Genomic DNA, 26533 nt, shown 5'->3' on the forward strand with positions numbered 1-26533 from the left:
GGGCGCTGGCTCCCATCCAGCCCCAGGGCAGGGACTGGTTGGCTCAGGGGGTTGGGGAATGGGGCACGGGGCCTCTCCCCTCTAGGGGGCGCTGGCTCCCATCCAGCCCCAGGGCAGGGACTGGTTGGCTCAGGGGGTTGGGGAATGGGGCACGGGGCCTCTCCCCTCTAGGGGGCGCTGGCTCCCATCCAGCCCCAGGGCAGGGACTGGTTGGCTCAGGGGGTTGGGGAATGGGGCACGGGGCCTCTCCCCTCTAGGGGGCGCTGGCTCCCATCCAGCCCCAGGGCAGGGACTGGCTGGCTCAGGGGGGTGGGGAATGGGGCCCGGGGCCTGTCCCCTCTAGGGGGCGCCAGCTCCCATCCAGCCCCAGGGCAGGGACTGGTTGGCTCAGGGGGGTGGGGAATGGGGCATAGGACCATTCCCTTCTAGGGGGCGCCGGCTCCCATCCGGCCCGAGGGCAGGGACTGGTTGGCTCAGGGGGGTGGGGAATGGGGCATGGGGCCTTTCCCCTCTAGGGAGCACCGGCTCCTCTCAAGTCTCTTTCTCATTCATTTTCTCTCCCTCTGCCCCATGGATTCCCCCCCCTCCCCCCAGGATGAGAAGTACTGGAACCGGCGCTACAAGAACAACGAGGCGGCCAAGCGCTCACGGGACGCCCGGCGGCTCAAGGAGAACCAGATCACGGTGCGGGCCGCCTTCCTGGAGAAGGAGAACGCCGTCCTGCGGCAGGAGGTGGCCAGCATCCGTCAGGAGCTCTCCCGCTACCGCACCATCCTCACCAAGTACGAGTCTCAGCACGGCGCCTTGTAGGACGCCGGCCGCCTGCACCGCTACACACCCCGCCCCCCCCGCGGACGGCGGGGGGGGGCTGCTTCCCCGCAGCCAGGGGGCGCCCTCTTTCCCCCTTCCCCCGCTCCTGGGCTCCCCCCCTGCGGGGGCACCTGGGCTCTAGCTGGCTCCAGCGGATGGAGGTGACAGTCCAGGACCAGGAACAAGGAGAGACATTGGCTTGGAACTGGACCCTGCTCCCCCTTCCCGGGTGGAAGTGGGGAGCCAGGCTGACTCTTTCCCGGGGTGCGGGCCGGAGTGGGGGGGGGGTCTGAACTGGTGATGCGGCCCCCCCCCCAGCCCTGCAGCAGGACTAAGCGGGGGTTTGGGTGGGCGTGCACACATACGCCCCGCCCCACTGAATGGAAGAGGTGGGAGCCACAGAGCCAATCGGTGGCAGGGTTATCTGATGGGGGGAGGGGCTGGGAGCCAGGACTCCTGGGTTCTCTCCCCCACTCTGGGAGGGGAGTGGGGTCTAGTAGGTTAGAGCAGAGGGGGCTGGGAGCCAGGACTCCTGGGTTCTCTCCCTGGCTCTGGGAGGGAAGTGGGGGCTAGTGATTAGAGGAGGGTGCTCTGGCCTCCCAGAGCTGAGGGTAGAACCCAGGAGTCCTGACTCCCAACCCCCCTGCTGGAAAAGAGACCAAGGGCTGTTACTTTGCCAGCTCTTGTGCATCACCTGCTGGCGGCGAGTTGTAATAGACACCTGTGGCTTCTATCAGTCACAGCCAGGGACTGGGTGAGGGGGCTGGGCTGGGTTTGGCACAGTCCTACGGTGCCCCAGGGCCTGGGGGTCCTTCACCCTGGTGCCCCCCACTCCCCCTCCATTCTTCTTGCTTCAAACTGCTTCTCAACCATCGGATTTCAGAGCAAGCAAGGCCAGTAACGTTGCTGGGGGGTTGGAATCTCAGGACTCCTGGGTTCTCTCCCCAGCTGTGGGAGGGGAGTGGGGTCAAGTGGTTAGAGTGTGGGGGGGAAGACCTCTGACCTCCTAGGGCAGGGATAGAACCCAGGAGTCCTGACTCCCAGCTCTCCACTGTTCTAACTACCGGACCCCACTCCCCGCCCAGAGCCGGGGATAGAACCCAGGAGTCCTGGCTCCCAGTCCTTATCCTTTAACCCTTTGCACTCTGACCACTTTTGACGCGCCGGTGTTGCTGGCAGGGGGGGCGCGCGGTGCGTCCCCGCCGGAACACTCCACGGGTTTGCACAGGGGCTCAGAGCAGGGTGGTGGGGGGAGGGGAGAGTTCTTCTTAAGTATTATTATTATTATTCTAATGATTCGCTCTATATTTTGTTAAGTGCGGCCGGGCTGTCCGGCCCCCGCCCCTTCCGCTCCATCTAGCCGGTTAGGATTTTCCAGGGGTTTTCTGTCGTTTCGGGTGTTTTTACGAAGCCGGGGCCCCAGGCGCCGCCCCATGGACCCCAGGCGTTTACCGGCGCGCCAGATCCTCGCCCGCGGGCTGCTTTTCTCGGGGAGCGGGCGAGGCCGCGCGACGGAGCTAGACCATTTTGGGGAGAAGACAGCGACCCGGCCCAGCCAGCTCCGCCCGTGGCAGCAGGGCTGGACGGACGGACAGACAAAGGCAGCGTGTGGATCTATTTTTGGGGGGGGGGGGGGACAGACAGACACACACGGCCACTGCAGCTCAGTTGGGGCGGAATAACTATTCCAGAGCAGCGCGGGAGCTGCGTGGGGCGAGGACAACCGCCCGGCCGCAGCGATCCCAGGCCGGCGCGGGATCGGATGACGGTGTTTTATATTTTTATGGAGGGGAAGGAGACTTATTTCATACAGAAAGAAAAAAAATATATAAGGGGGAGGGTCCGAGGTCCGGGGCTCGGTTGTCAATGCCTGGTCAAGGGGAGGTTCTTGGTTTATTTTGTTTCCTTTCCGAATGCTCACTGAGGAATGCAGAAGGGCGGCCGGCCGCTTCCGCCGGCTGGTGCCAATTGTACCAGGGCAATAAAAGAGCCGAGAAAGCGATGAACAGAGAGAGCGGTGGTGGGAGTGTTTTTTGAATAAGGGGTGGGAGGGTGCACCCCAGCTGGAGGGGGTCGGGGGGGTGTATATCTGCCTGCTGGGGGGAGGGTGTATGATGTGTTTGTGGCAGGGGTGGGTTGGGGGAGGATCAGTCCCTGGGTTTAACACCCCGCCCCTGCCTTGTGGGGATGGGTCGCCAGTGGGTTTTATTACCGCAGGCCCTAATATATATCAGCACAGTTCTGTGTTACAGCAGCACACAGACACCCCAGCTGGCTTGGGGGCCAGGGCGGAGCTCCCCAGTCCCCACCTGGGGGCCAGCACCTGCTAGAGGGGAAAAGGGCCTGGGCCCCATTCCCTACCTCCAGCCAGCCAGTCCCTGCCCTGGGGCCGGACCAGGGCCAGCGCCCCCTAGAGGGGAAAGACACCATTCCCCAGTAGAAAGAAGAACATTCCCCAGTAGGTGATGGGGCCTTGTTTATTTTCACCTGACACTTGTGGTGTGCTGCCCCGTCGTGGTCAAACCCAGCAATGCACCTTCATTTCACCTCCAGCTTTGCAACGCACAAAAGTCCCCCCCCTTCAACTAATGGGGGCTCCAGAGCACTGGACTCCCAACCTCCCAGTTTGTCCAATGCGCCTCATTCCTGGCCCACAGCCCCCCGCTAGCCCCGGCCTTGGCCCCCCCCCCCCCCAGCTCTGCCGGTGCCCCTCACTCCCAACCCGCAGCCCCTGCCAGCCCAGCCCTGGGCTCCCTCCCAGCTCTGCCAGGTGCCCCTCACTCCCAACCCGCAGCCCCTGCTTGCTCAGCCCAGCAACTGAATGAAGGGCGCGGGCCAGAGGCCTCATGCTCTTTATTGCATAGGTCTAAATCACTTCGACACACGGACGAGACGTAGGAAAAGCGAGGGCGGCCGCGGCACACGCAGGGTTAACACAGAGGGCCTGATGCCAGCACCCCCCCTTAGCAAGGCACCTGGGGGGGGGGGAGGAGGATGAGAAACTGCCTCCCTCTGCATTGTGGGGGAAGTCAGAGCTACTCCTCCCCGTGCATTGCTGGACAGCAGGGTAAATGGGTTCACAGAGCTGATGGGGGAAAAGGTCAGATACTGGGATACATGGGCCGGTGGGGGCTGAGCGGGCCCGGGGGGGGACAGGGCAGGGGGGGGCTGATCACTTTCAGCTCATTCTAGTTTCTTGCTCACATCAAAGTTTTTTTTTTTGGCGGGGGGGGGGGGGGGAGGCTGTTAATAGCAGCAACTAGTAGGACACACAGGACAGACAGACATTGTCGTCCCCCCACAGCACACGACGCTGGCCGTCCCCACTCACACAACACAGAGGTTTTAGTGCAAAGAAATCTCCAGCCTGCATCCTTTGCCGGGCCCTGCCCCTTCCCACCGGGCTCTGGTGCACCTGGCACACGGCCATCGGAGGGGGGGCCAGCCTGCCAGCCTCTGGGACAGAGGGAAACTGAGGCACATACTTGCCCACCACTAGGCTCCACTCCCCTCCCAGAGTCAGGAAAAGACCCCAGGAGTCCTGGCTCCCACCCCCACTAGACCCCACTCCCCTCCAAAAATTTTACCTGCGGCTCATGTAGGGGAGCGGGGTCTAGTGGTTAGAGCGGGGGTGGGGTGGGGTCTGGGAGCCAGGACTCCTGGTTCTAGCCTGGCTCCGGGGGGAGGGGGCGCTAGTGGTTAGAGCAGGGGCGGGCAGCCAGAATGACCGCACCGCAGAGATCAGCAACTGGTCTGCAAAGCCACTTCCCCACCCCCAGCCCGCGTGTAATGGGAGCGGCTTGCCTGCAGCCCTGCCTCCAGCCCCTAGGGGGAGACAAGGCTGCACACCTGGCATGCATGCGAGGGCAGCTCCCTAGCAGGCCCCTAGGGGGAGACATGGGGTACAGCAGCGCCTGCTTGGACGCCTGCCAACCCCTCCCACTCCCCCCAGTGGCCGGAGGCACCAGCCCCATGGCTCCCGCCATGGGCAGAGCCTCCCCCCTAGTGGCAGGCAATGGGAACGGGCCTGGTTCCAACTCCCTAGCGCCCCCCGGACGCGGGATGGGGTAGAGGTGAAAAAGGGCCCCACGTAGCACCTCACGTAGCCCATCCCCCCTTTCCTTTCTCGCCTGTGACCCCCACATGGTGAGAAACACCCCCTCCCCTCCCACAGGGGGGCACGCCCCTGCGTTACATTCACTCAGTGGGTGATGCCAGGATCAAAGCAATAAATAAACAGCTTTAGGCGGGAGCCGGGCAGGGGCAGCGCGGCTTGGTCCCCGCTGCGCCCCCTGCCGCCAGGAGGGAGGGCAGCACGTCCCCTTCCAGCCGTTTCTGGCTACCCCCTGAAACAAGCCAGCCGGAGAGGGGACTGGGGCCCCTCTCTCCGCGCCCAGCCGGGGGCATCAGCCGGTGGCAATCTTGAAGCGGTTGACGCCGGTGATAAGTCTGGCGAGGGCCCGGTGCACCTGGCCCTGGATGGGGCCGTATTCCACCCGCTCACCGTCCACGGTCAGGATGCCCTTGCGGGTGAGGGGCTCCAGGCGGAAGGCCCGGACGGGCACATGGACGAGATGGGGGCACTCCTGCTCGAAGTGGCTGCCCTTCTCCATGGCCAAGAAGAGGCGGACCAGGGCGGCGCGGGAGATGCCGGCTTTGATGAAGCAGAGGTGGATGAGCCCGTCGTCGAAGCGGGCGAAGGGGGCGGCGAAGAGGTCGGCCCCCAGGTGGCTCTGGTAGATGGCCAGCACCAGCACAAAGTCGTCCTCCACCGTCACCCAGGAGCCGGGCACCGGCTGCCCCAGTGGCACCAACAGCTCGTCCGGGGGGCCGCCCACCTGGGCCTCACCCGCCCCGCCGGCTGGCAGCTCCCTCGGCCTGGGCTCGAAGGAGAAGCTGGGCGGGGGCAGGACGGAGGCGGAGGAGGGGGGCGGGGAGCCGGGCGAGGGGCAGGGCGTGGGAGCTGGCTCAGCCCCCTGGAAAGCGTGGCGCTCCTCACACAGCCCCATGTCGGACAGGGCACGGTGCAAGGGCAGGCGCTGCAGGGGCAGGCGGCCGTTGGGGGCCACGGTGATGCTGCGGGAGATGGGCCGGTGGGCGGTGGCGTCGGCGGCGGGCAGGTAGGAGAGGCGCCCGCGGTAGGTGTGCATGGAGGCCAGGCGCACCAGAGTGCCCAGCGTGAAGCGGGCGGCGCCCATGTGCCGGTACTTCTCGCTCTCGATGTCCACGTCCGAGACGAAGCCCCAGGCCACGCTGAGGCAGGAGAAGCAGCGGGCGCCCGAGGCCGTGGTGACGGCCACCAGGTCCAGCGGGGCCACAGCCGCATGGCACAGCAGCAGTGCACAGTTCAGAAGCAGCTCCAGGCCTAGCACCTGCTCCAGCCTGCTGGGGGGCAGGATTGGGGTGAGCCGACCAGCCAGGGGGTGCAGCCCCCTGGCAAACCACCCCCCCGACCCCGCTGCCCCTTGCTGCAGGGGGAGCTGCTCGCCCCAGCTCCCAGGAGGACACATGGGGAGAGCAGGTTGGGCAGGAGGTGTGGGATAGGGGAGGGCCTCTCCCCACCCTCCACAACCCCCATTTGCTCCCCATGCACCCGCCCAGCCCCAACTCCCCTTCCTGAGCCGGGTATAGAACCCGGAAATCCTCTCAGACCCTGCCCCCCCACTAGACCCCCTTCTCTTCTCAAAGAGAGAGAGAGAACCCAGGCATCCGGGCCCCCCGTCCCCCCCCACACTCCCACTAGCGCTGCCCTTACCCGGCATTACAGTTGATGGCTCCGGCCAAGGCGTTCCCCGAACCACTCGGTAAAATCCCAACCGGCATCTTGATCGCCTGCTCCCAGTCGGGGCGCTCCATCAGCCCGTTGAGAACCTGCCCGGCACAAAGGTGAACCGCTGTGGGATCTAGTGGTTAGAGTAGGTGGGGCTGGGAGCCAGGACTCCTGGGTTCTCTCCACAGCTCTGGGAAGGGAGTGGAGGCTAGTGGTGAGAGCAGGGGGGGCCTGGGAGTCAGGACTCCTGGGTTCTTTCCCTGGCTCCGTGAGGGGAGCAGGGTCAGACCTACAGCAAGGGAGGGTGCCAGGGATGTTATGGCCGGGGAAGGGGCGGGGCATTACCTCATATAGGAGCCCATCCCCCGAGATGGCGATGATCCCATCCCATTCTGCCAGGTTGATGCCCTTCACCAGCTCCCGGGCGTGGTTTGGCCTCTCTGGGAGCAGGAGGAAAGAGACGGGGTATCAGACAGCCCGTCGCCCTGCCCCCTGCCCCTCAGGCCCTCCCCTCGCCCTGCCCCCCAGCCCCTTCCCCCCCTCCCCAGCCCATCGCCCTGCCCCACAGGCCCTTCTCTCTCTCCCCCGCCCGCCCCCGGTCCCCTGTCACCTGTCTGGATCAAGTTGAAGCTGATGTCCGCCTCCGTGATCATGGGCAGCACGTGGGTCTGGCACCACTGGAGGGCCAGGCCCCTGCCCCCAAACGGGTTCAGCAGCAGCAGCAGCCGGCGTGGGCGTGGCAGGAGGCTGGGAGCGATGTCTGAAAGGAGAGTGGGGAGAGCAGGTCAGGGGAACCCTGCCTGGCGCGGAGATGCAGCTGCCTCTGGGGTGAGGCGCGGGGGCTGGGTATACAGGGAGCCCTTGCCCAGTGCTGAGACGTGGCCCCTCTGAGGCCGGTTACACAGGGACCCCTCGCCTGGTGCTGAGATGCGGCTGCCTCTGGGGTGGGGCGCGGGGAGTACAGGAATTGTAATGGAATGCTGAACTGTTGAGCCACCAGATCCCCGTGGGCACCACACACCTCACTGGAGCTAATCTCAGCCGTCCCTGCCCTTCCCCCCGGCAGCACATTAAAGGCTGATGGAGGGCCCAGCCGGGTGAGGGAAGCCCTGTACTCCGGCCAGATCTGATACAGACGCCTGCCGTGTTAGCAGCCCTGCCACTTCCTGTACACAAGGTGCACGCTCCGGGCTGCCAAGAGCAAGCCAGAGGGAAGACATGGAAGCACCCCCCACCCCCCCACAGGCTCCAATCACCCGGTCTCGCCTCAAAGCCCCTGAATCGCTCAGCTTCGCTAGCCCACCCACTGGCAAAGCTCCCCAAGGAGAGGGACAATCTGCAGGGTGCTCCTTCAGTTCCGCTCCGAGCAAAATGGGTACACGCTTTCACTTCCCCGAAGCCTGTCGCTAGGCTGACAAGACCAGGCTGCTGCCAATTTTTGGTGCCTGCTTTATACTGCGGAGAACCGTGGCTTATGGAACAGCAGGTGTCCAGCAGAGAGCTCAAGGAACAGGGGGAAAAAGGCTGCCGGTTTCAGAAGAGCTCGGCACGCATTGGCTGGCAACACGAAAACACCAGAGCCAGGCTGGGCGTTGGGTGCACGAATAAAAACCTTGCAGGGCAGTTGCAATTAAAGCCAGACTTAACCCTGTTCAAACAGCAAGCCCCAGCAATGCGGAGGGCAGCTGGCCAAACCTGAAAAACCAGAAACCAGCTTAGAAGTGTTTGGACACGGTAGGAGGACAACAAGCTGTTGCCATGAAACCTCGGAGGCAAGGAGCGAGATCTCCCAGGCGAAAGGGTCAAACTCCAAACGCCAAAGCCTGACAGCCTAAATGCACAAGTTGGGGAACATTCGTATCCCAAGAGACGACGCACGCCCAGCCGAAGGTGCACGCTTTCATAAATGCATGAAGTATGGACATTTTGCAGCAGTTTGCCGCACCCACGCGGTCTGAGCGGGGACTCGTATTCCAGACAATCCAGATGAGACGTCGTTCTGGGACCGATCACGTGTGATGCCAAAGAGGCTGAAGAGCGAAAGTGAATATTCGTGGCAAGACTTGACAACTGGCCCAGGAGCAGAGGTCTCCGTCGCGTCCGACGGGATTTACAATCGCCTTCGACCCCAACCAGAGTCGAGGTCACCTCATGCAGCCGTGACTTGCCCTGGAGGCCAGCCCAGGCCGGCTCATCGCAGAAATGACTTACAGAGACAACGGCTTTGCGTTCAGAGCGCATGGGATCAAAGACCAACGACCTTCTCGGCCACCGCGTGGCAGCCATGATGGAAGAATTCGACGGAGGATTTGATCTTGGACGTTGGAAAGGAGATCCAGTAGAAAACAACAGGCCACGATTCACCGCCGCGGGATTTCAGTCATTTTGATCGCAAGCAAATGGAGATGCTGAGGAAATCAGAGAGCCAAGAAAAATCCCACAGCAGGGAAGAGCCATCCTTTGCTCTTCCGAGTTACAGATAGACACCGATAGCAGCTCCTGGCCATAGTCCTGCACAGCTCCGGATGGCACGACAGCTCAGCGCTCCCGATCCGGCTTCGGAAAAGAATCTATGGAGAGATTCCAAGCCTAGAACCAGGCGATCACGTTCGCGACCAAGGGGACGGAGAAAAAGGATGGTGAACTCCAGCTGTCGAGCGCCCTGATCACACGGGATTGACACGTCTCCGGTCCGTTCTTCGGGAGGAACGAGCCAGAGAGCAAACCCCCCCCGCGGATGCAGGTGCGGATGCAGGTGGCGGATGCAGAGCGAGGCACCAATCGCTGAAGGATGCCAGGCCGAACACGGCCAGGCGGTGCAGCGAACGGCCAGCCAGGCGGCCAAGCTGCGACAGTCGGGTCATGTAATGAGGAACCCAGGACAATATTAGACTGATCCGCCCTGAGCTTCTGAGCCAGCGTGACAGTGGCAGGAGGGTGGGACGTGGGGGCTGGTTATACATGGACCCCTCGCCTGGCACGGAGGCATAGGAAGAAGGCCCTTTACTGAGCCCCCCACCCCACTCCAGGCTGCATAGCGCCCCCCTAGGGCCCAGCCCAGACTGCCAGGGGAGAGCGCCCTGTCCAGCAGGGTGAGGGAAGTAGATAAGTGAGCCCGGAGGATGTGCGGGGAGGAAAGATTAACCCAGAACCACCACCACACACTGCAGAAGGAACGCTGGGGCACGCAAACACTCATCCATTTCCTAGTGCCTGCCCACTGGGGCCTGGGAGCCAGGACTCTTGGGTTCTCTCCCTGGCTCTGGGAGGGGAGTGGGGTATAGTGGTTACAGCAGGGAACCAGGACTCCTGGGTTCTATTCCCAGCTCTGGGAGGGGAGCAGGGTCTAGTGGTTAGAGCAGGAGGGGGGGGGCTTGGAGCCAGGACTCCTGGGTTCTAACCCTGGCTCTGGGAGGGTAGCAGGGTCTAGTGGTTAGAGCGGGAGCAGGAGCCAGGATTCCTGGGTTCTAACCTTGGCTCTGGGAGGGGCATGTAATCAAGTGGTTGGAGGGGGGTGGATGCTCCTCACTCCAAGTCAAAAGTTCCCCGGTTATCGTACCAGGCGGAGACGGCTGCACTTTAAACCCCGGGCTGATAGTGGGGCAGGTTCTGCAGGGTCCCCAGCCCAGAGAGGCAGCGCTGATACCCCCCCAATACACCCTCTGCCCAGCGTGCCCCACTCATGCACCTCCAATGCACCCATGCACACCCCTGCCAGAGCCCCCCCACCCTGTCCCTAGGCACCCCCTGGAGCCAACCCCCATGCCACCATGGCATCTGCCCCCCAACCAGCCCCGCCTTCAGCACCCCCCATCCCTCAGCAGGTGCAGAGAGGTGGGGAGCCAGTGCCGAAGGCAACTCCCAGTCCCTTCAGGAGGGATCCTGCCCCCCCAGGGTTTGGGAGGCTCCTTGAGAGGCCCTGATGTGGGAGGGGTTAGACCAAGTGTGTGTGGGGGAGAGATGGGGCCCCCAAGGGGAGCCTAGGGGATGGAGGACAAGGAATCCGACAGCCCCACCTTCAAGACAATCCATTGACCTTTGGCCACGCTGTGGAAGACAAAGGAGCCCAGCCCAGCCCGGCCCCTGGATTCCCGCCCGGGACAAGGAAAGGACAGGGCCGCACCCGGCCTGCAAGTTCCCTGAACCGAGGCGTTGCCATCCGGGCCCCAAGCATGCCAGGCACCACCGGGTACTGGTTCCCCAGCCCCATCTGCGGGCACACACAATCCAGATAGCCTGCCTCCCAGCTGCCCCATACTCTAGGGGCTGGACCCCTCTCCCAGGACCGGGGAGAGAACCAGGCATCCTGATCCCAGCTCCCCATCCCACCTGCCAGACTCCCCCTCTCCTTCCAGGGCCAGGGAGAGAACCAAGGCGTCCGGGCCCCCATCCTGTGCCTGTAAAACCCACCAAGGGCGGCTCAGCGTGGCAGGCAAAGCTAGAGGGGGCAGGTGGGGCAGGGGTCCCCTCTTCACCGGGTCTGGTTTTGGGGCTCTCCAGCAGCTGAGATCACGGAGCCATCGCTGGCTGCAACCCCCTATCCCGGGCACACATTCAGGGCCAGGGCAGTGAAACGTCCGAGGGGGGCTGACGTCCCATCTCCAGGCCCCAGGTGGAAACATCTCTGGGTCTCCACAACAGCATCTGTTTTATTATTGTTACGGCGGGTCGAACCGGACAGAACTTTGTCTTGGGTTCTGGGAGCCAGGACACCTGGGTTCTATCCCCAGCTCTGGGAGGGGAGTGGGGTCTAGTGGTTAGAGGTGGGGGCTGCTGGGAGCCAGGACTACTGGGTTCTCACCCCAATTCCGAGAAGGGAGCAGGGCAGACGGCACAGCGACGGCCTTACCTGTGTCACTGGAGATGGGGATACCCAGCACCAGGCACTTGATGGCAGCCGCCCATTTCTCCGCCACCGCTTGGTTCTTCTCGTAGTCGTCGGCCCCATCCACCTGGAAGGTCCGTGCCGCCCTCTGTCGCCCGCGCCCCGACCCCACCGCCACCTTCCTCTTCTTCAGCGGGTAGGCGTAGACCGAGAAATACGCCGCCCGGTCGGCTGGCGCCCGGCTGCGCAGCGTGTGGCAGCCCACCACCTCGGCCAGGGGCACCACGGTGCGCTGGTCCGTCTCCGGCTTGGGCACCAGCCGCTGGATGTGCAGCGCCGTCTGGGTCAGGCTGAGGGCGTAGCGGGAGCCCTTGGAGGGGTAAGCCCCAAACTCCCCGTGAAGCAGCGTCTCGGCACCCTCGCCGTATGGGCCCAGGACGAGGCTCATCTTCCCGGCGGTGCCGTGGCCCACCCAGCCTTCCCCAGCAGGCTCAAGCCGCACCTCGGGTGGGTCCTTCCAGCCCCATCCACTCTCCCCCAGTTCCCCACCCCACCCCGCCCAAACCGCCACTAGGATATGGCCCACTCCTGGGCAGGGGGGGTGGATCAGCACCGGGCCGGCAGGCCAGGGAACAACTAACCCCGCTAGGAGAAGTGTCCAGACCCAACCCCTAAGTCTGTTCTGCTGCCTTTGGCCCACCCAGACTCCGGTGAGATCGTCACACCCCAAGACGCCCCATCCCCGAGGGGAGCGCCCCGGGGCAGGAATCTTGGGGAATCTCAAGCAGCCGAGGAATGAGAACCGGCCTGACTAAGCGGCTCAGCAGGGGGATGGGCCCGCAGGGATCCAGAAGCCGGCTTTAGCCTTTCCCCTCCCAAGGGGCCTAGCGGGGAGGGGGGAGCTGAGTTGGGTCCAGCCCTCTCCCCCCTCCCCGATGTCTGACTTCGCCTGGCGGGGAAGGGGGGCCCGGCTAGGCAGGAGGGAGCCAGGAGCCACTAGGATTTTTAAAGACACTTAGAAAGTTTCTTTCCACCACCCCCCTCCCACCGGCCCGCAATGGGGCCCGGGGAAACGGGGGGGTTGGAACCGATCCAGACCCCCCCAGCTAGGGACGCAGGCGGGGAGCAGCCTGGCCCCACGCTCTAGGGCAGGGGGGCTGGGAAATGGGCCCCCCCACAGGGCTGACACCTGCCACCATCGCCTGCCCCCGGCAGCAGGTGCTTCCCCTCGCCCCCCTCTTCGTCCCTCGCCCCCCTTCCCTCTGGCCCCTCTGCCCCTGGACCTGCCTCCCTCCCTCTCTCCAGGAAGTGCTTCCAGCAAGCACTAGCCGGCCCCATAAATGGGGAGGCGTGGCTGGCTCCAGCCAATCACAGAGCTGCCCTTCCAGTCTCACCAATCAGGGCGCTCGACACCCACCCTCCACCTCCACTCCTACTCCCGGACCAGGCGGCGGCCACCTTTGTGGTGGGCAGCACCAGCCCCGCCGGCTTCGCCCTCCTTCCGAAAGCCCCTGTGGCGGCCATCTTTGTTGTGGGCGGAAAGGTCTGGCTCCACCCTCCTCCCTGCGATTCAATGGGATGTGGCGGCCCTTTTGAGTGTGGGCAAGGGAGATCGTTTCCTCCCTCTATGAACCGACGCAGTGGGGCGGCCATCTTTGTTCTGGGAACTAGGCCCTGCCTTTATTCCCAGCCCTCCCATAGAAATCAAATGGGCATTACGGCCATCTTGGATGTGGGCAAAGAAAATTGCTTCTCCCTCCATAACAGCTAATGCAGATGGCGGCCATATTTAGTAGGGGAAATGCAGAGCTACTCCCATTGTGCTAGGAGCTGTACATCAGTTATTAGGGGTATTACGGTAGCACCTAGGAGCTCCAATCACGGCCCAGGACCACATTGCGCTAGGGGCTGTACATTATTATTTCTGCCAGGTTAGGGTTACCATATTTTAATTTTTAAAAAGGAGGACTCTCCATGGGGCCCTGGCCCCGCCCCAACTCCGCCCCCAGCCCCCCCAACTCTGCCCCCTCCCCTGAACGCTCCGCTCCCTGCTCCTCCCCTTCCCCTGCTTCCTGCGAATCAAATGTTCGCGGGAAGCCTGAAACAGGGAGGCAGCAGGTAAGCTGGGGCTGGGGCGGGGTGCAGCGCGGCCCAGTCCGGGCCCTCTGGCCGAGCGGCTCCCTTCGGCGGCCGGCCGGCCGGCTCAGGCCAAGAGGCTCTGGCCCTGGCATCTCCCGCCCGGCTTGGGCCCTGGGGCGCTGGCCCCCGCCCAAGTGCCCGCACCCCTGGCCGAGCACCGCTCCGGCCAAGTGCCTGCGCCCCCGGCCCCGGCCGAGCACCGTGCCGGCCCCCGGCCAAGTGCTCGCACCCCTGGCCCCGGCTCCGGCCGAGCACCGCGCCGGCCCCGGCCACACACCCACCGCCCCAGCCCTTGTCGAGCACCATGCCGGTCCCCAGCCCCGCACTGCCGGGCCCTCCCTCCCTATTTTCCCGGACATGTCCAGCTTTTTGGGATTTTCCCCCTGACAGGGATTTGAGGCCCAAAAAGCCGGACATGTCCGGGAAAACCCAGACATATGGTAACCCTATACCAGGTGTTAATACGGTGCCGCCCAAGAGCTCACAATCTAAGCACCCACAGTGGTTTAAGTTTATTATAAGTAACGAATTAATAAATAATAATTTGTAATAAAAAACAACAAATTATTTGCATTGTGCTAATACTTAAAGACATCAATCAGACTCTATGTATTATTTTTAATAATGAGACACACACTATTAATCTAGTCTATTCCTCCCATATTGGTATATAGATTTTTTGTTCCATCTGTGTGGTAACCAATTCTTCCCCTCCTCCTACCCCCCAAGATTAAAATGTACAAGTAATTGTGTATTAATGGCAACCAGAGAGACCTGAAAATGAACGGATGGAACAAGTTTTCCATTGGAAAATGCATATCTGGTAACATCAAAACGCAGGCATGTGTCAATGTCTTGTAAACGTTCTGCAGAAAACGTTTCCTTTCCATACGGGCCAAAGGTTTCCTTTCGGCCGCTTCCTTTGGACTTTGATGTTCTCCGTGATAAGGCAACACAATAGAAAGGCTTAAAGGTGTCCATGAGGCCGAAAAGAAGCCACTCGGGATGAATTATTTTGCCCAAACAGGTGAGATTTCCACCTGAGGGAGGAAACGAAATTGCAACATGTCAGAATTCCCCGTGGATCTGAGGCGCAGTCACTGTGGTCTAGTCTAGTGTCCAAACTAGTCTAGTCCGGCTAGTCTAGTCTGTCCAGTCCCCAAATTCGGATCTGTTCTGCGCTATTCCAGTCTAGTGACCATGTATATTGACCATGTACTCTAGTTAACGCCAATAGCCACATTCTGCTCTGCTCTAGTATCCCCGGCCCAGCCTAGTCTAGCCCCAATCTCCGTGATAACTGATCTGGCTGGACTCCATAAACTCTATCAGCTGCTCTATTATAGTTCGGAGTCCTCCAGCACCATCGAGCCCGCCGGCCGGAGCGTCGCACGTCTGGCCCCAGCGGGGCTCTGCCTGCCGCCGCGCTGCCATAGAGCGGAGCGCCCGCTCCCATCAGCCCCCGCGCGGCCCCGCCTCCTTCCTTCCCAGGCCGAGCCGCCGCCGCCGCCATGGTAAGCCGGGGGGGGGGCGCGGGGGAATCCGCCGCCATCCGCCGGGCGGGGGGCGCCGAGCCCGGGCCCGGGGCTGTGGGGGGCCGTGGCGGGGCCCCGGGGGGCCGGATCGCCCTGAATGGGCGGGGAGCCTCCATCGCCGGGGCCTCCCCGCGCCCATGCGGGGAGCTGGGTGGGCTCCTGCCCGGGGACAGCTGGTGCGGGGCGGGCAAGGGGAGGGGTCTGGGGGGTGGCATGTGAGAGTGGGGGGCACCTAGCAGGGGTGGGGGGATCCGGGTGGGGGGTGGAGGAGGGTACGAGGGGCACATAACAGGGGTGGGGGGATACCAGTGGGGGTTGGGGGAGGGTATGGGGGGCACCTTGTGCAGAGGCTGGGAAGGGGGTCATATAAGAGGAGGTGAGGGGGCACATGGGGCACCAAGTGGGGTGGGGGTTGGGGGGACCTGTGGAGCAGAGGGCATGGAGGTTACCTGGAGTGGGAGGGAGCACCCAGCGGGGGAGGATACAGAGGGCACCCAGTGTGGGGGGTACCGTGGGGCATAGGGTCTGAGAGGAGGGGTGGCACTGGTGGGTGGGCTGTTTGGGGGAGGCTGGGGGGGTTCACCCCGTAAGGGGCAGGATGAGGAAGGGAGGACCTGGGGACTGGGGGGGCATGAGGAGCTGGGGGGACAGGGCATGGGGGGGCTACTGTGGGCACCCTGGGGTGGGGGGGTTGTAATTTGCCTGGGAGCAGTGGCTGTTGGGGTAGCGGCAGCAGGGGATGGGGTGACTTACGGGGTACTGGGTGTATGGGAGAATCGGGGCACCCCTCAGACCCATAGCTTGGGGAGTCCTGGGGGAGGACACTGAGGCAGGGGCCCTGACGGTGTCTGTCCCCCCCCCAGGGTGTCGATATCCGACACAACAAGGACCGCAAGGTCCGCCGCACGGAGCCCAAGAGCCAGGACATCTACCTGCGCCTGCTGGTCAAGGTAACACCCCCCGCCAGGACGCCTGGGTTCTCTCCGCTGGGGGAGGGGGGTGGGGAGTGAGGACTTCTGGGATCTGTCCCTGGCTCTGGGAAGGGGAGGGGGGGCTGGGAGCCAGGACACCTGGGTTCTGTGCTTGGCTCTGCCGCTGACTGATGTGACCTGTGCAAGCGCAGCCGGTAGAGCCCTTCACTGCCTCAGTTTCCCCTGGGTGCCTGCGGGGTGGTGGTGGGGCGAAGCGCTCCCCCTGACGGCCGTGTCCCCCCCCAGCTGTACCGTTTCCTGGCGCGCCGCACCAGCTCCCGCTTCAACAAGGTCGTCCTGAAACGCCTCTTCATGAGCCGCACCAACCGCCCGCCGCTCTCCCTCTCCCGCATGGTAAGTAGGGACCGGGGGGAGGGGGGTCTGCTGGTGCCCCTCGACCGCGGCCCCTGACGGCCCTACACGGCCCCAAACCCCGACCCACGGCCCCTGCCAGGCCAGCCCAACCCCGACCCCGTCCTGCGGCCCCTGCCGGGCTGGCCCTACCCTCAACCCACAGCCCCTGCCAGGTTGGCCCGTCCCGCAGTCCCTGCCGGGCCGGCCCGATCCGCAACCCCGTAGCCCCTGCCGGGCCGGCCCTAACCGCGGCCCTCAACCCGCGGCCCCTGCCGGGCCGGCCCTAACCGCGGCCCTCAACCCGCGGCTCCTGCCGGGCCGGCCCTAACCGCGGCCCTCAACCCGCCGCCCCTGCCGGGCCCACCTGCGTCCCTCGACCCCTGTGCTGTTCCATTTGACTCGACATCCGGACTCCTGGGTTCTCCTCCTGCCTGAGTCCCTGTACCCTGGAGATACTGACAGCGTGTCCGGGGAGGGCCATGTCCCAGGGGGCACTGCCCAGAGTCGGGGGGGGTCTCACTGAGCTTCTGCCCCCTTCCTGCCCCAGATCCGCAAGATGAAGCTCCCGGGGCGGGATAACAAGACGGCCGTGGTGGTGGGAACCGTCACCGACGACATCCGCATCCACGACATCCCCAAGCTGAAGGTGAAACTGGTTCTGGGAGGGGAATGGGGGGGGGGGGGGGGGGGCCCGGGCCCCCGGGTTCCCCCCCCCGCCCCGGGGGGGGGAGGGGGGGGGGGCTGGGGGCCAGCACTGGGGCTGTCACTGACCCGTCTCTCCTGGCAGGTCTGTGCCCTGCGGGTGACCCAAGGAGCCCGCAGTCGCATCCTGAAGGCAGGGGGTCAGATCATGACCTTTGACCAGCTGGCCATGGCAGCCCCTAAGGGCCAGGGCACCGTGCTGCTCTCGGGTGAGTCCTCCCACGTCCTCTGCTGGGACAGGCACTGGCCCTGCCCCACACAACCAGCAACAGGCAGCGGGGGGCAGCTGGGCTGCAGGGCCGGGGCTCAGCAGGGGGCGCTGTCCCCGGGCAGCCAGTTTGAACAGGGTGGGGTGTTGGGGCCTGCACTGTTAGTGCTGTTGAAATTGACCTGCCCCACCCCAGAGGGGCCGTGTTCCAGCACCGGGCAAGGGGTCCCTGTGTACCCAGCCTCTGCGCTCCACCCCAGAGGGGCTGTGTCCCAGCACTGGGTATAGGGTCCCTGTGTACTCAACCCCCACGCCCCACCCCAGAGCTGGCCGCCCCAGGTGAGGGGCCCTACATAGAATTATAGAACTGGAAGGGACTTCAAGAGGTCATTTAGTCCAGCCCCTTGCACTCATGGTAGGACGAAGGATTATCTAGGCCATCCCTGACAGGTGTTTGTCCAACCTGCTCCTTAAAAATCCCCAGTGATGGAGATTCCACAACCTCCCTGGGCAATTTATTCCAGTGCCTAACCACCCTGGCAGGAAGTTTTTTCTAATGTCCAACCTAAACTGCCCTTGCTGTAATTTAAGCCCATTGCTTCTTGTCCTCTCCTCGGAGGTTAATAAGAACAATTTTTCTCCCTCCTCCTTGTTACAACCTTTTATGTACTTGAAAACTGTTATCCTGTCGCCTCCCAGTCTAGTCGTCTCTTCTCCAGACTAAACAAACCCAATGTTTTCAGTCTTCCCTCATAGCTCATGTTTTCGAGACCTTTAATCATTTTTGTTGCCGTTCTTTGGACTTTCTCCAATTTCTCCACGTCTTTCCTGAAATGTGGCGCCCAGAACTGGACCCAATACTCCAGTTGAGGCCTAATCACCGTGGAGTAGAGCGGAAGAATTACTTCTCGTGTCTTGCTCACAACACTTCTGCCAATACATCCCAGAAGGATGTTTGCTTTTTTTGCAGCAGTGTTACACTGTTGTGGTCCCCCGGATCCTTTTCTGCCGTACTCCTTCCTAGGCCGCCGTCGTTTCCCAGTTTAAAGAACAGAAGTACTTGTGGCACCTTAGAGACTAACAAATTTATTTGAGCATAAGCTTTCGTGGGCTAAAACCCACTTCACCGGATGCATTCATTGTATGTGTGCAACTGATTGTTCCTTCCTAAGTGGAGCACTTTGCATTTCATAGATTCTAGGACTGGAAAGGACCTCGAGAGTTCGAGTCCAGTCCCCTGTCCTTATTGAATTTCATCCTATTGACTTCAGACCATTTCTCCCGTTTGTCCAGATCACTTTGAATTTTAATCCTGTCCCCCAAAGCGCTTGCAACTCCTCCCAGCTTGGTATCGTCCGCAAACGTTATCCGTGTTCTCTCTATGCCATTATGTAAATCAGATATTGAGCAGAACCGATCCCTGCGGGACCCCACTCGTTCAGCCCTTCCAGCCTGACTGAACCACTGATCACTACTCTCTGGGGATGGTTTTCCAACCAGTTCTGCACCCCCCTTATAGTAGCTCCATCTAGGTTGGCTTTCCCTAGTTTGTGCATGATCAGGTCTGCGGGACGGTATCAGAAGCCTCCCTAAAGTCAAGCTCTACCCTGCCTGGCCTGGGAGTTGCCTTGGGCACAGTTGTGGGGGGGCTTCTGGCGCAGAAGAACGGGGCTCTCACTGCTGTGCCCTGGCACATGGAGTTGCTGGCCTCCGAGCTCTGCATAGGGCCAGGCTGCCCCTGTAGGCTGGTGGCTGGAGCAGCCCTCCTTGCGCTCTCTCTGAGGCAAAGGCCACGTCCTTCCCTTCGGGCCTTTCCTGGGAGTTGGGGTGGGGGGGGCTGCGCCCCCATGCGAGGGGTCACTTGGTGTAACGCTGTCTCCCCACAGGGCCCAGGAAGGGACGCGAGGTGTACCGGCACTTTGGCAAGGCCCCTGGCACCCCCCACAGTCACACCAAGTGAGTGCAAACCCCCTCCCGCCCCTGCTCCAGGTCCCGCTTCTTGTGCCTGGCCCAGCTGGGCGGAGCAGAGCACAAGCCCTGGCTGGGGGGAAGGTCGGGTAATAGAGGCATATCCCCAGAGTGGATCATGTTCTTGTGGGGGTCAGGACTGCTGGGTTCTGTCCCTTGCTAAGGGAGGGGAGTGGGGTCTGGTGGTTGCGGGGCTCGGAGCCAGGACTCCTGGGGTCTCTCCCCGGCTATGGGGGGAGGGGGAGCCAGGACTCCCAGAGACACTAGAGCCCTGTGACCTGCCCCGCTAACACGTTGGGTCATGTCTGAAAACAACCTCCCCTTGTGCTGCCCCTGGAGCCGGCACCAGCCATGTGCCCGGCACCTCGCTGGGGGGTGCCCCCTGGGCCTTCCACCCCTGGAGAGTGGGCAGGGGGCAGCCTGTGAACTGGGCCTGAGCTGAGGGGTGGAATCCCTGGCATGGGGGGCAGTGCTAACCCCTCTCTCCCCTCCCTGCAGGCCCTACGTGCGCTCCAAGGGGCGGAAGTTCGAGCGGGCCCGGGGCCGCCGCGCCAGCCGGGCCTACAAGAACTAAGGGCGCCGGCCCGCACCTGCCTGTGACCAATAAATGGGTCAGAACTGTGGGCTGGTGTCTGCTGTGCTTACTTGCGGGGTGGTGCCCTTCCCCCCCACTAACCCACAGGGGTCACGTCCCAGCGCTGGGCGAGGGGTCCCCGTATACCCAGCCCCCACACCCCATTCCAGAGGGGCCATGTCCCGGGGGGACCCCCATATACCCAGCCCCCCCTTGCCCCAGAGGGGCCATGTCTCAGCACCATGGGAGGGGTCCCCATATACCCAGCCCCTGTGCCATGCCCCCTCTCAGCACTTGGTGAGGAATACCTGGATAACCAGCTCCACTGCCGTGGGGCTGCATCTCAGCACCAGGGGAGGGGTCCCTGGATAAGTAGCCCCTGGGCCGCCCCAGGTTGCAATAGTGTCTGTATTTGCCCCTCTCCCGCTCCCACAGACAACAGCTGTGAGGGGGGCAGGGCTAGGTTTTGAGGGCAGCTGCCCTTCCAATGGGGCTCAGGCTCCTGCCGGGGGGCTGTGGGCTGCTTGGGGCTGGTGAGCTGTGTGGAGCAGTGTCGTTCTCCCCCCTTCCCCCTGGATCTGTTTGGCCCCAGGGCTCTGCTGGAGTCAGTGGGGCAGAGAAGAGCCCAGCAGGTGTCTCACTTATGCTGCAAGTGGCCATCCCCCCGGGAGAGCTAGGGCCAGGACATGGAAAGCCCCTCCCAGAGCCTGGGGGAGAGAGAACCCACAATCCCGCTCTCTCAAGGGAGGGGCCCAGGGCTTTCTCCTGCTCCCCGTGGCTGTGGGGGCATAGGTTGCAATACAGGTGGCTTATTGGAGGGGGGCCCTGCTCACGGATCTCTCCTCACCGCTGTTCCCAGGAACAAAGGGTTTATTTCCAGCCAAAAGCAGGGACAGGTTACAAATAATCCACGAACCCACCTGGACGGAGAGCAGCAGGGTTGGGGCCAGTGGCCCTACAGCCCCCCAGTTTGGCAAAGGTGGGGAATTGCCTCCCCTCTCCAGGCACCCCCAAACGGCTCGAGCCCGGGGACAGGAGCAGCTGAAAAAGTGGGAAACCGAAGCAGCAAAGCTGAGGACAGAACCCAGGAGTCCTGGCTCCCAGCCCCAGTGTGCTCTAACCACTTGACACCATTTCTCTCCCTGACTCTAGGAGGGGAGTCTGGACTAGTGGTTAGAGCAAGGGGGGGGGGGTCCCGGGAGCCAGGACTCCTGGGTTCTATCCCTGCCTCCACCTTGGGCTGAGCATGGTCTTTCTGTGCCTCGCTTTACCCGCCCCTGTGTGGAAGGGGGAATGAGAGGGAACCAGCTGCCTCCAGCGCCCCGATACCATCCCATCCTCCTGCCTTCATGGGCTGGAATCAGGGGGAGGGCTCAGCCCCTCCCCCAACCATAGCCCCCTCCCAGTTTGGACCCCCCCAAGAGGGGGCATTGCGGGGCCAAATGCCCTATCCAGGCTGCCACATAGATCAGCTACAGCTGAGAGCAGGACCCCCAGTGAGCCCCCTTGGATGCCCCCCAGATCTCCCTTCCCCCCAGTCACTGGCAGGGGGGAATCCAGGGCCCCTGTACCAGCCCCACACCTGCCAGCCATGGGGGGAGACGGGGAATCCCCAAGGCCCACCTCCCCCCGGGGGCAGAGGCAGACCCCCCTGCCTATGCCAGCCCCATGGGCTCATGCAGCAGGCAGGCCAGGTAGCAGCAGATGGCCCAGGCCCGCCCCACCTGGCCCTCCATGGCAGGGGGCTGGACCCCCCGCAGGAAGCGGAAGCGCAGGGCCTTGTCGGCCAGACTGGCCAGGCTGAGCACCTGCCGGCTGGCCTCCTCCTGCTGGGCGCTGAGGGCCACGGGGCCGTCCCGCAAGAAGGGGGGCAGCCCCGGCCCGCCCTCCCTGCCCCGCAAGGCGGCGCTGCAGCAGAAGGCCAGGAAGCCGCTGGGGGCGGCCAGGGCGCAGCCCTGCAGGGCGTAGAGCCGCCGGCCCCGGCCCTCGAAGCAGAGCTGGGCGCAGTCCAGCACCACCAGTGGGACGCCCCCAACCCGCGCCGCCCGCTGCGGCTCGAACCGCTCCACGTAGCGCGGGCTGCACCGCACCGGCACCTGCGGGAGAGGGGGCGGGAGAGTCAGGCCCTGCTGGGAGGTGGGGGGGCTCCAGGCCACTCCCCCTTCCCAGGTGGGGGGACTGTCCCTCCAGGCCACACCCCTTCCCAGATGGGGGGACCAGCCCCTCCAGGCCACACCCCTCCCCAGGTGGGGGACCAGCCCCTCCAGGTCACACCCCCTTCCCATGTGAAGATGGGACTATGCTCCCCCCATATGGGGGACTGACCAGTCCCTCCAGGAAACCCCTGCCCCTGGGGGGGGGGCACCCCTCCAAGCAATGCCCCCTCCCCATGTGAGGGGTGGATCAGTCCCACCAATCTGTTCTGCACACAGATTCTCCCCTGCTCCTCTCTAGGGGGCGCCAGCCCCATCCGGTCCCAGGGCAGGGACTGGCTGGCTCAGGGGGTGGGGAATGGGGCCCGTGGCCTGTCCCCCCCAGGGGGCGCCAGCCCCATCTGGCCCCAGGGCAGGGACTGGCTGGCTCAGAGGGTCGGGGAATGGGGCCTGTCCCCTAGGGGGCGCCGGCCCCAGGGTGGGGGCTCACCTGGGCCAGCCGGGTCTCCATGAGTTGGGTCCAGCCGAGCCAGTAGCGGGAGACGGTGGCCTCGGAAAGGTGGAAGCGAAAGGCCAGATCCTGCAGGAGCAGCCCCAGCCGCAGCCGCACCAGCACCAGGAAGAGCTGGTCCTCGGGGCTCAGGGCGCTGGGGGGGCCCGGCTCGGCCCCCCGCTGCGGCTCCCCCTCCGTCAGGAAGGCCAGGAACGCGGCCAGGCGCTGGGCACTGCCGAAGCCGGTGTAGAACCGCAGCCACTTGCCGTCGTCCCGGACGCTGGCCAGGCAGAACCGGCCCGGCCCGGCCCGGCCGCCCTGCTCCTTCAGCTTCTGGCTGATGTGTAGCACCGTGCTGCGGCTCCGCTCCAGCTCCTCCCGCAGCCTCTGCGTCTGGCTCTCCAGCTGGTCCCGCTCGCACCGCAGGTTCCGGTTCTCCGCCTCCAGCGCCGCGATCCGCTGGCCCAGCTCCGACGCCAGCGCCCAGCACTCGCTCTCCGACCTCTCCTATGGCACGCAGAGCCAGAGACGCGGCTGGGTATCCAGGGACCCCTCGCCCAGCCCATCTGGGGTGGGGCGCAGGGGCTGGGGATCCGGGGACCCCTCGCCCAGCCCATCTGGGGTGGGGTGCAGGGGCTGGGGATCCGGGGATCCCTCGCCCGGCGCTGGGATGCGGCTGACTCTGGGGTGGGGTATGGAAATGATGCCCTTGCCTTGCAGCACTGCGCCCCCTAGTGCCTCGCCCCTCACCTGCAGCTCCTGGCAGCGCTCCTGGCTGGCGGCCAGGGCCTCCTGCGAGCTCTGCAGCAGCTGGTTCTGCCGATGCACCGTCTCCTGCAGCTCCCGCACCATGCGGCCCAGCGCAGCCGGCTCCTGGGGGACGCCGTAGGCCCCATGGTCGTGCTGCACGGCCGGCTGGGTCCCGCCCCGGTGCTGGGCATAGCAGGGGGACACCCCGGCCATCTCCATCAGTTCAGCTGCCAGAACCAGGTCCCCGATGCCAGATGGGGCTTCCGCTGCAGGGAAAGGGTACGGGGTCACTGGGGGAGAGAACCCAGGAGTCCTGGCTCCCAGCCCCTTCTCCCCCCTGCTCTAACCACTAGACCCCACTCCCCTCCCTGAGCCAGGGGGAGAACCCAAAAGTCCTGCCCCTCTGCGGGACGGTACCTTTGTCCTCAGGCATCTCTCCTGGCAGCCGGCAGCCCGGGCGGATTCTCCTTCTTTGGGGCTCCAGCAGGTTCCTCCGGGTGCCCCTCCGAGCTCTGCCAGGCGCCTCATCCTGCACTTCCTGCTCCGGCCCGTAGTGGGCGCCGGAGACGTCGTTCGGGGAGATCTTGGCAAACCAGTAAAGTGCCCGAATCACTATGGCTTATTGCTAACAGTAGCCAAGTCAGCAGGCTTAGCTTAACCAAGGCAGGAGGGGAGGGGGTTTGGGGTACCATGGAAAGGGCGGCTTCACCCTCCGCCCTTCCTGCTAAGAACGTTGAAATTGCTGAGACTTGTATTTTAGAAAAACAGGAATCTGTCTATCAGGGCATGAAGGCACGTGCACTCTAAAAACCCCCACATCTGGTTAAAATAATGATCAGAAGGAAACCTCTTGATTGACTCTTAAAAATCACTTGCCTAGCAAGTTTTCTTTAAGTGACATGTCATCCTAGTGCTAATGTATAAATAAGGGGAGGAAGTTTGCGTTAGTTGGACGGTTCGGGAGGCTTTCTTCAGGGACGCTCCCTCGGGACGCATCTCGGGGGTCCCCACTGGCAGATGGAAGATTTGGCGGACGGAAGCTGACGCTGTGCCATTCGAGAGCCACACCCAGCTCTGGTAATTATCAAGGGTTGGGGGGGGGTTTACTAACCTGTTGCGGACGTGTGTGAGTGCTTGAGATTAAGTAAAGTTTAGCTTTAAGTTTAAGTGTCGTCCTGTGTGTGCCAGCCATCTATCGGTCGGATGGCCGTGTCTCCCCTGATTTATTTCCTGACACCACCTCGCACTGAGTAAAAATTACCAAGAGCTTTGGGTTGAAAGAACCCCGGGGAACAACGTGGGTGGGTTCATGATCCTCCTTGGGCGGGGATGGATAAATTGGGGGCGGTGGGGGATAGATTCACTAAGGGCAAGTCATGCCCTGATTGCCTTCTAGATAACTGGCTCTGTGGATATGGGGAAAGCAGTGGACGTGATATATCTTGACTTTAACAAAGCTTTTGATACGGTCTCCCACAGTATTCTTGCCAGCAAGTTAAAGAAGTATGGGCTGGATGAATGCACTATAAGGTGGATAGAAAGCTGGCTAGATCGTCGGGCTCAATGGGTAGTGATCAATGGCTCCATGTCTAGTTGGCAGCCGGTATCAAGCAGAGTGCCCCAAGGGTCGGTCCTGGTTTTGTTCACATCTTTATTAATGATCTGGAGGATGGGATGAATTGCACCATCAGCAAGTTTGCAGATGACACTAAGTTGGGAGGCGTGGTAGATACGCAGGAGGGTAGGGATCGGATACAGAGGGACCTAGACAAATTGGAGGATTGGGCCAAAAGAAACCTGATGAGGTTCAACAAGGACGAGTGCAGAGTCCTGCACTTAGGAAGGAAGAATCCCATGCACTGCTACAGGCTGGGGACTGACTGGCTAAGCAGCAGTTCTGCAGAAAAGGACCTAGAGGTTACAGTGGACGAGAAGCTGGATATGAGTCAACAGTGTGCTCTTGTTGCCAAGAAGGCCAATGGCATATTGGGCTGTATAAGTAGGGGCATTGCCAGCAGATCGAGGGAAGTGATTATTCCCCTCTATTTGTCACTAGTGAGGCCGCATCTGGAGTATTGCGTCCAGTTTTGGGCCCCCCACTACTGAAAGGATGTGGACAAATTGGAGAGAGTCCGGCAGAGGGCAATGAAAATGATTAGGGGGCTGGAGCACATTACTTACGAGGAGAGGCTGAGGAAACTGGGATTGTTTAGCCTGCAGAAGAGAAGAATGAGGGGGGATTTGATAGCTGCTTTCAACTACCTGAAAGGGGGTTCCAAAGAGGATGGAGCTCGGCTGTTCTCAGGGGGGGCAGATGACAGAACAAGGAGCAATGGTCTCAAGTTGCAGTGGGGGAGGTCTAGGTTGGATATTAGGAATAACTATGTCACTAGGAGAGTAGTGAAGCACTGGAATGGGTTCCCTAGGGAGATGGTGGAATCTCCATCCTCAGAGGTTTTTAAGGCCCAGCTTGACAAAGCCCTGGCTGGGATGATTTAGTTGGGGTTGGTCCTGTTTTGAACAGGGGGTTGGACTAGAACCTCCTGAGGTCTCTTCCAACCCTGATATTCGAGGGAGCTGCACTTCCCCATTCCTCCAGCCCTGAATTTACCCACAATCCCACATTTCCTCCTACCTCCCCCCACCCTTCCCTTCACAGCCATCCCAGCTGAAACAGGATAACAACCTACTACTGTTGCCAGCTCATAGAGCCAATTCTTCAGGCTCTCTGGGTGGGCAATAGTGGGTGCTGGTCCAGGGCCTGAGGAACCCAACTTCTATTGCAGGCCCTGGCACAGGCCCTGGGAAAGGAGCGTCCTCTGGGTCTCCGTGCCTCGGTTTCCCTCTCTATAGGAGGGGATAACGAGCCCCGGCCTCTCACACAGGGGGTGTCGGGAGGGTACAAACACTGTGAGATGCTCAGGGGGCGGGACAGTCAGGTAATAGGCCAGTCCTACCCGACCCCTTGTACCCAGGACTCCTGGGTTCCGCTACCAGGTCCATTTTCTTGCCCAGCGCGGAGAGGCGACTGCAGGTCGGGAGTGAGGGGCAGCAGTCGGGCTGGGGGGGGCTGTGGGTCGGGAGTAAGGGGCACCGAGGGGCGACTGGCTGGGTCGGGGGGGATCGGCCGGGCGGGGGGGGCTGCAGGTTGGGAGTGAGGAGCACTGGGGGAGGCTGTGGGTCAGGAATAAGGGGCACCAGGGGGACTGGTTGGGACGAGGGGCCTGCGGGTTGGGAGTGGGGGACACCGGGGGGTGGGGCTGCGGGGCACGGGGGTGGGG

General features: G+C 62.8%; 4 protein-coding genes across 5 annotated transcripts in view; 2 read left to right on the forward strand and 2 right to left on the reverse strand.

Moving 5' to 3' along the window:
- DBP (D-box binding PAR bZIP transcription factor) overlaps positions 1-2822 on the forward strand; it is a gene marked incomplete in the record, with an annotated part of 14235 nt that extends 11413 nt beyond the window's left edge. The window contains 1 exon segment of the mRNA XM_034789605.1: positions 595-2822. Coding sequence (XP_034645496.1) covers positions 595-810 — 216 coding nt within the window.
- Positions 2823-3646: 824 nt separating this feature from the next.
- Positions 3647-12726, reverse strand: SPHK2 (sphingosine kinase 2). 2 transcript variants are annotated; one of them, XM_034789597.1, is made up of 5 exons: positions 11430-12726; positions 7191-7340; positions 6926-7020; positions 6566-6681; positions 3647-6195 (listed from the first exon to the last, which is right to left on the reverse strand). In XM_034789597.1, the coding sequence occupies exons 1-5, from the start codon at positions 11851-11853 to the stop codon at positions 5217-5219; spliced, it is 1764 nt and encodes a 587-aa protein (XP_034645488.1). In that variant the 5' UTR covers positions 11854-12726; the 3' UTR covers positions 3647-5216. The 2 variants fall into 2 exon arrangements, with proteins under 2 accessions (XP_034645488.1, XP_034645489.1); XM_034789598.1 differs by having other exon boundaries at positions 3647-6192; positions 11430-12725.
- Positions 12727-14918: 2192 nt separating this feature from the next.
- Positions 14919-19905, forward strand: RPL18 (ribosomal protein L18). The gene is made up of 7 exons (XM_034789606.1): positions 14919-15058; positions 15943-16029; positions 16297-16404; positions 16952-17050; positions 17192-17315; positions 19201-19270; positions 19781-19905. The coding sequence occupies exons 1-7, from the start codon at positions 15056-15058 to the stop codon at positions 19854-19856; spliced, it is 567 nt and encodes a 188-aa protein (XP_034645497.1). The 5' UTR covers positions 14919-15055; the 3' UTR covers positions 19857-19905.
- A 1000-nt stretch (positions 19906-20905) lies between these two features.
- Positions 20906-26349, reverse strand: LOC117887242. Its single transcript, XM_034789600.1, has 5 exons — positions 26210-26349; positions 23670-23835; positions 23253-23518; positions 22500-23009; positions 20906-21952 (listed from the first exon to the last, which is right to left on the reverse strand). The coding sequence occupies exons 2-5, from the start codon at positions 23683-23685 to the stop codon at positions 21512-21514; spliced, it is 1233 nt and encodes a 410-aa protein (XP_034645491.1). The 5' UTR covers positions 23686-23835; positions 26210-26349; the 3' UTR covers positions 20906-21511.
- Between the last annotated feature and the right edge of the window lie 184 nt (positions 26350-26533).

This window comes from Trachemys scripta, chromosome 14, assembly GCF_013100865.1.
Source record: "Trachemys scripta elegans isolate TJP31775 chromosome 14, CAS_Tse_1.0, whole genome shotgun sequence".
Classification (NCBI taxonomy): Eukaryota; Metazoa; Chordata; order Testudines; family Emydidae; genus Trachemys; species Trachemys scripta.

What these genes read in the sequence shown, in the direction of transcription:
- SPHK2 (XM_034789597.1), bottom strand. Translation starts at nt 11,853, where the DNA reads ATGAGCCTCGTCCTGGGCCCATACGGCGAGGGTGCCGAGACGCTGCTT. An exon ending in CTTCAACTTGATCCAGACAG is followed by an intron (nt 7,021 to 7,190) that starts GTGACAGGGGAC and finishes TCCTGCTCCCAG; the next exon opens with AGAGGCCAAACCACGCCCGG. An exon ending in GCCATCAACTGTAATGCCGG is followed by an intron (nt 6,196 to 6,565) that starts GTAAGGGCAGCG and finishes CCTGCCCCCCAG; the next exon opens with CAGGCTGGAGCAGGTGCTAG.
- RPL18 (XM_034789606.1), top strand. An exon ending in ACCTGCGCCTGCTGGTCAAG is followed by an intron (nt 16,030 to 16,296) that starts GTAACACCCCCC and finishes GTCCCCCCCCAG; the next exon opens with CTGTACCGTTTCCTGGCGCG. An exon ending in ACGACATCCCCAAGCTGAAG is followed by an intron (nt 17,051 to 17,191) that starts GTGAAACTGGTT and finishes CTCTCCTGGCAG; the next exon opens with GTCTGTGCCCTGCGGGTGAC.
- LOC117887242 (XM_034789600.1), bottom strand. An exon ending in AGCGCTGCCAGGAGCTGCAG is followed by an intron (nt 23,010 to 23,252) that starts GTGAGGGGCGAG and finishes TGCGTGCCATAG; the next exon opens with GAGAGGTCGGAGAGCGAGTG. An exon ending in TGGAGACCCGGCTGGCCCAG is followed by an intron (nt 21,953 to 22,499) that starts GTGAGCCCCCAC and finishes CCTCTCCCGCAG; the next exon opens with GTGCCGGTGCGGTGCAGCCC.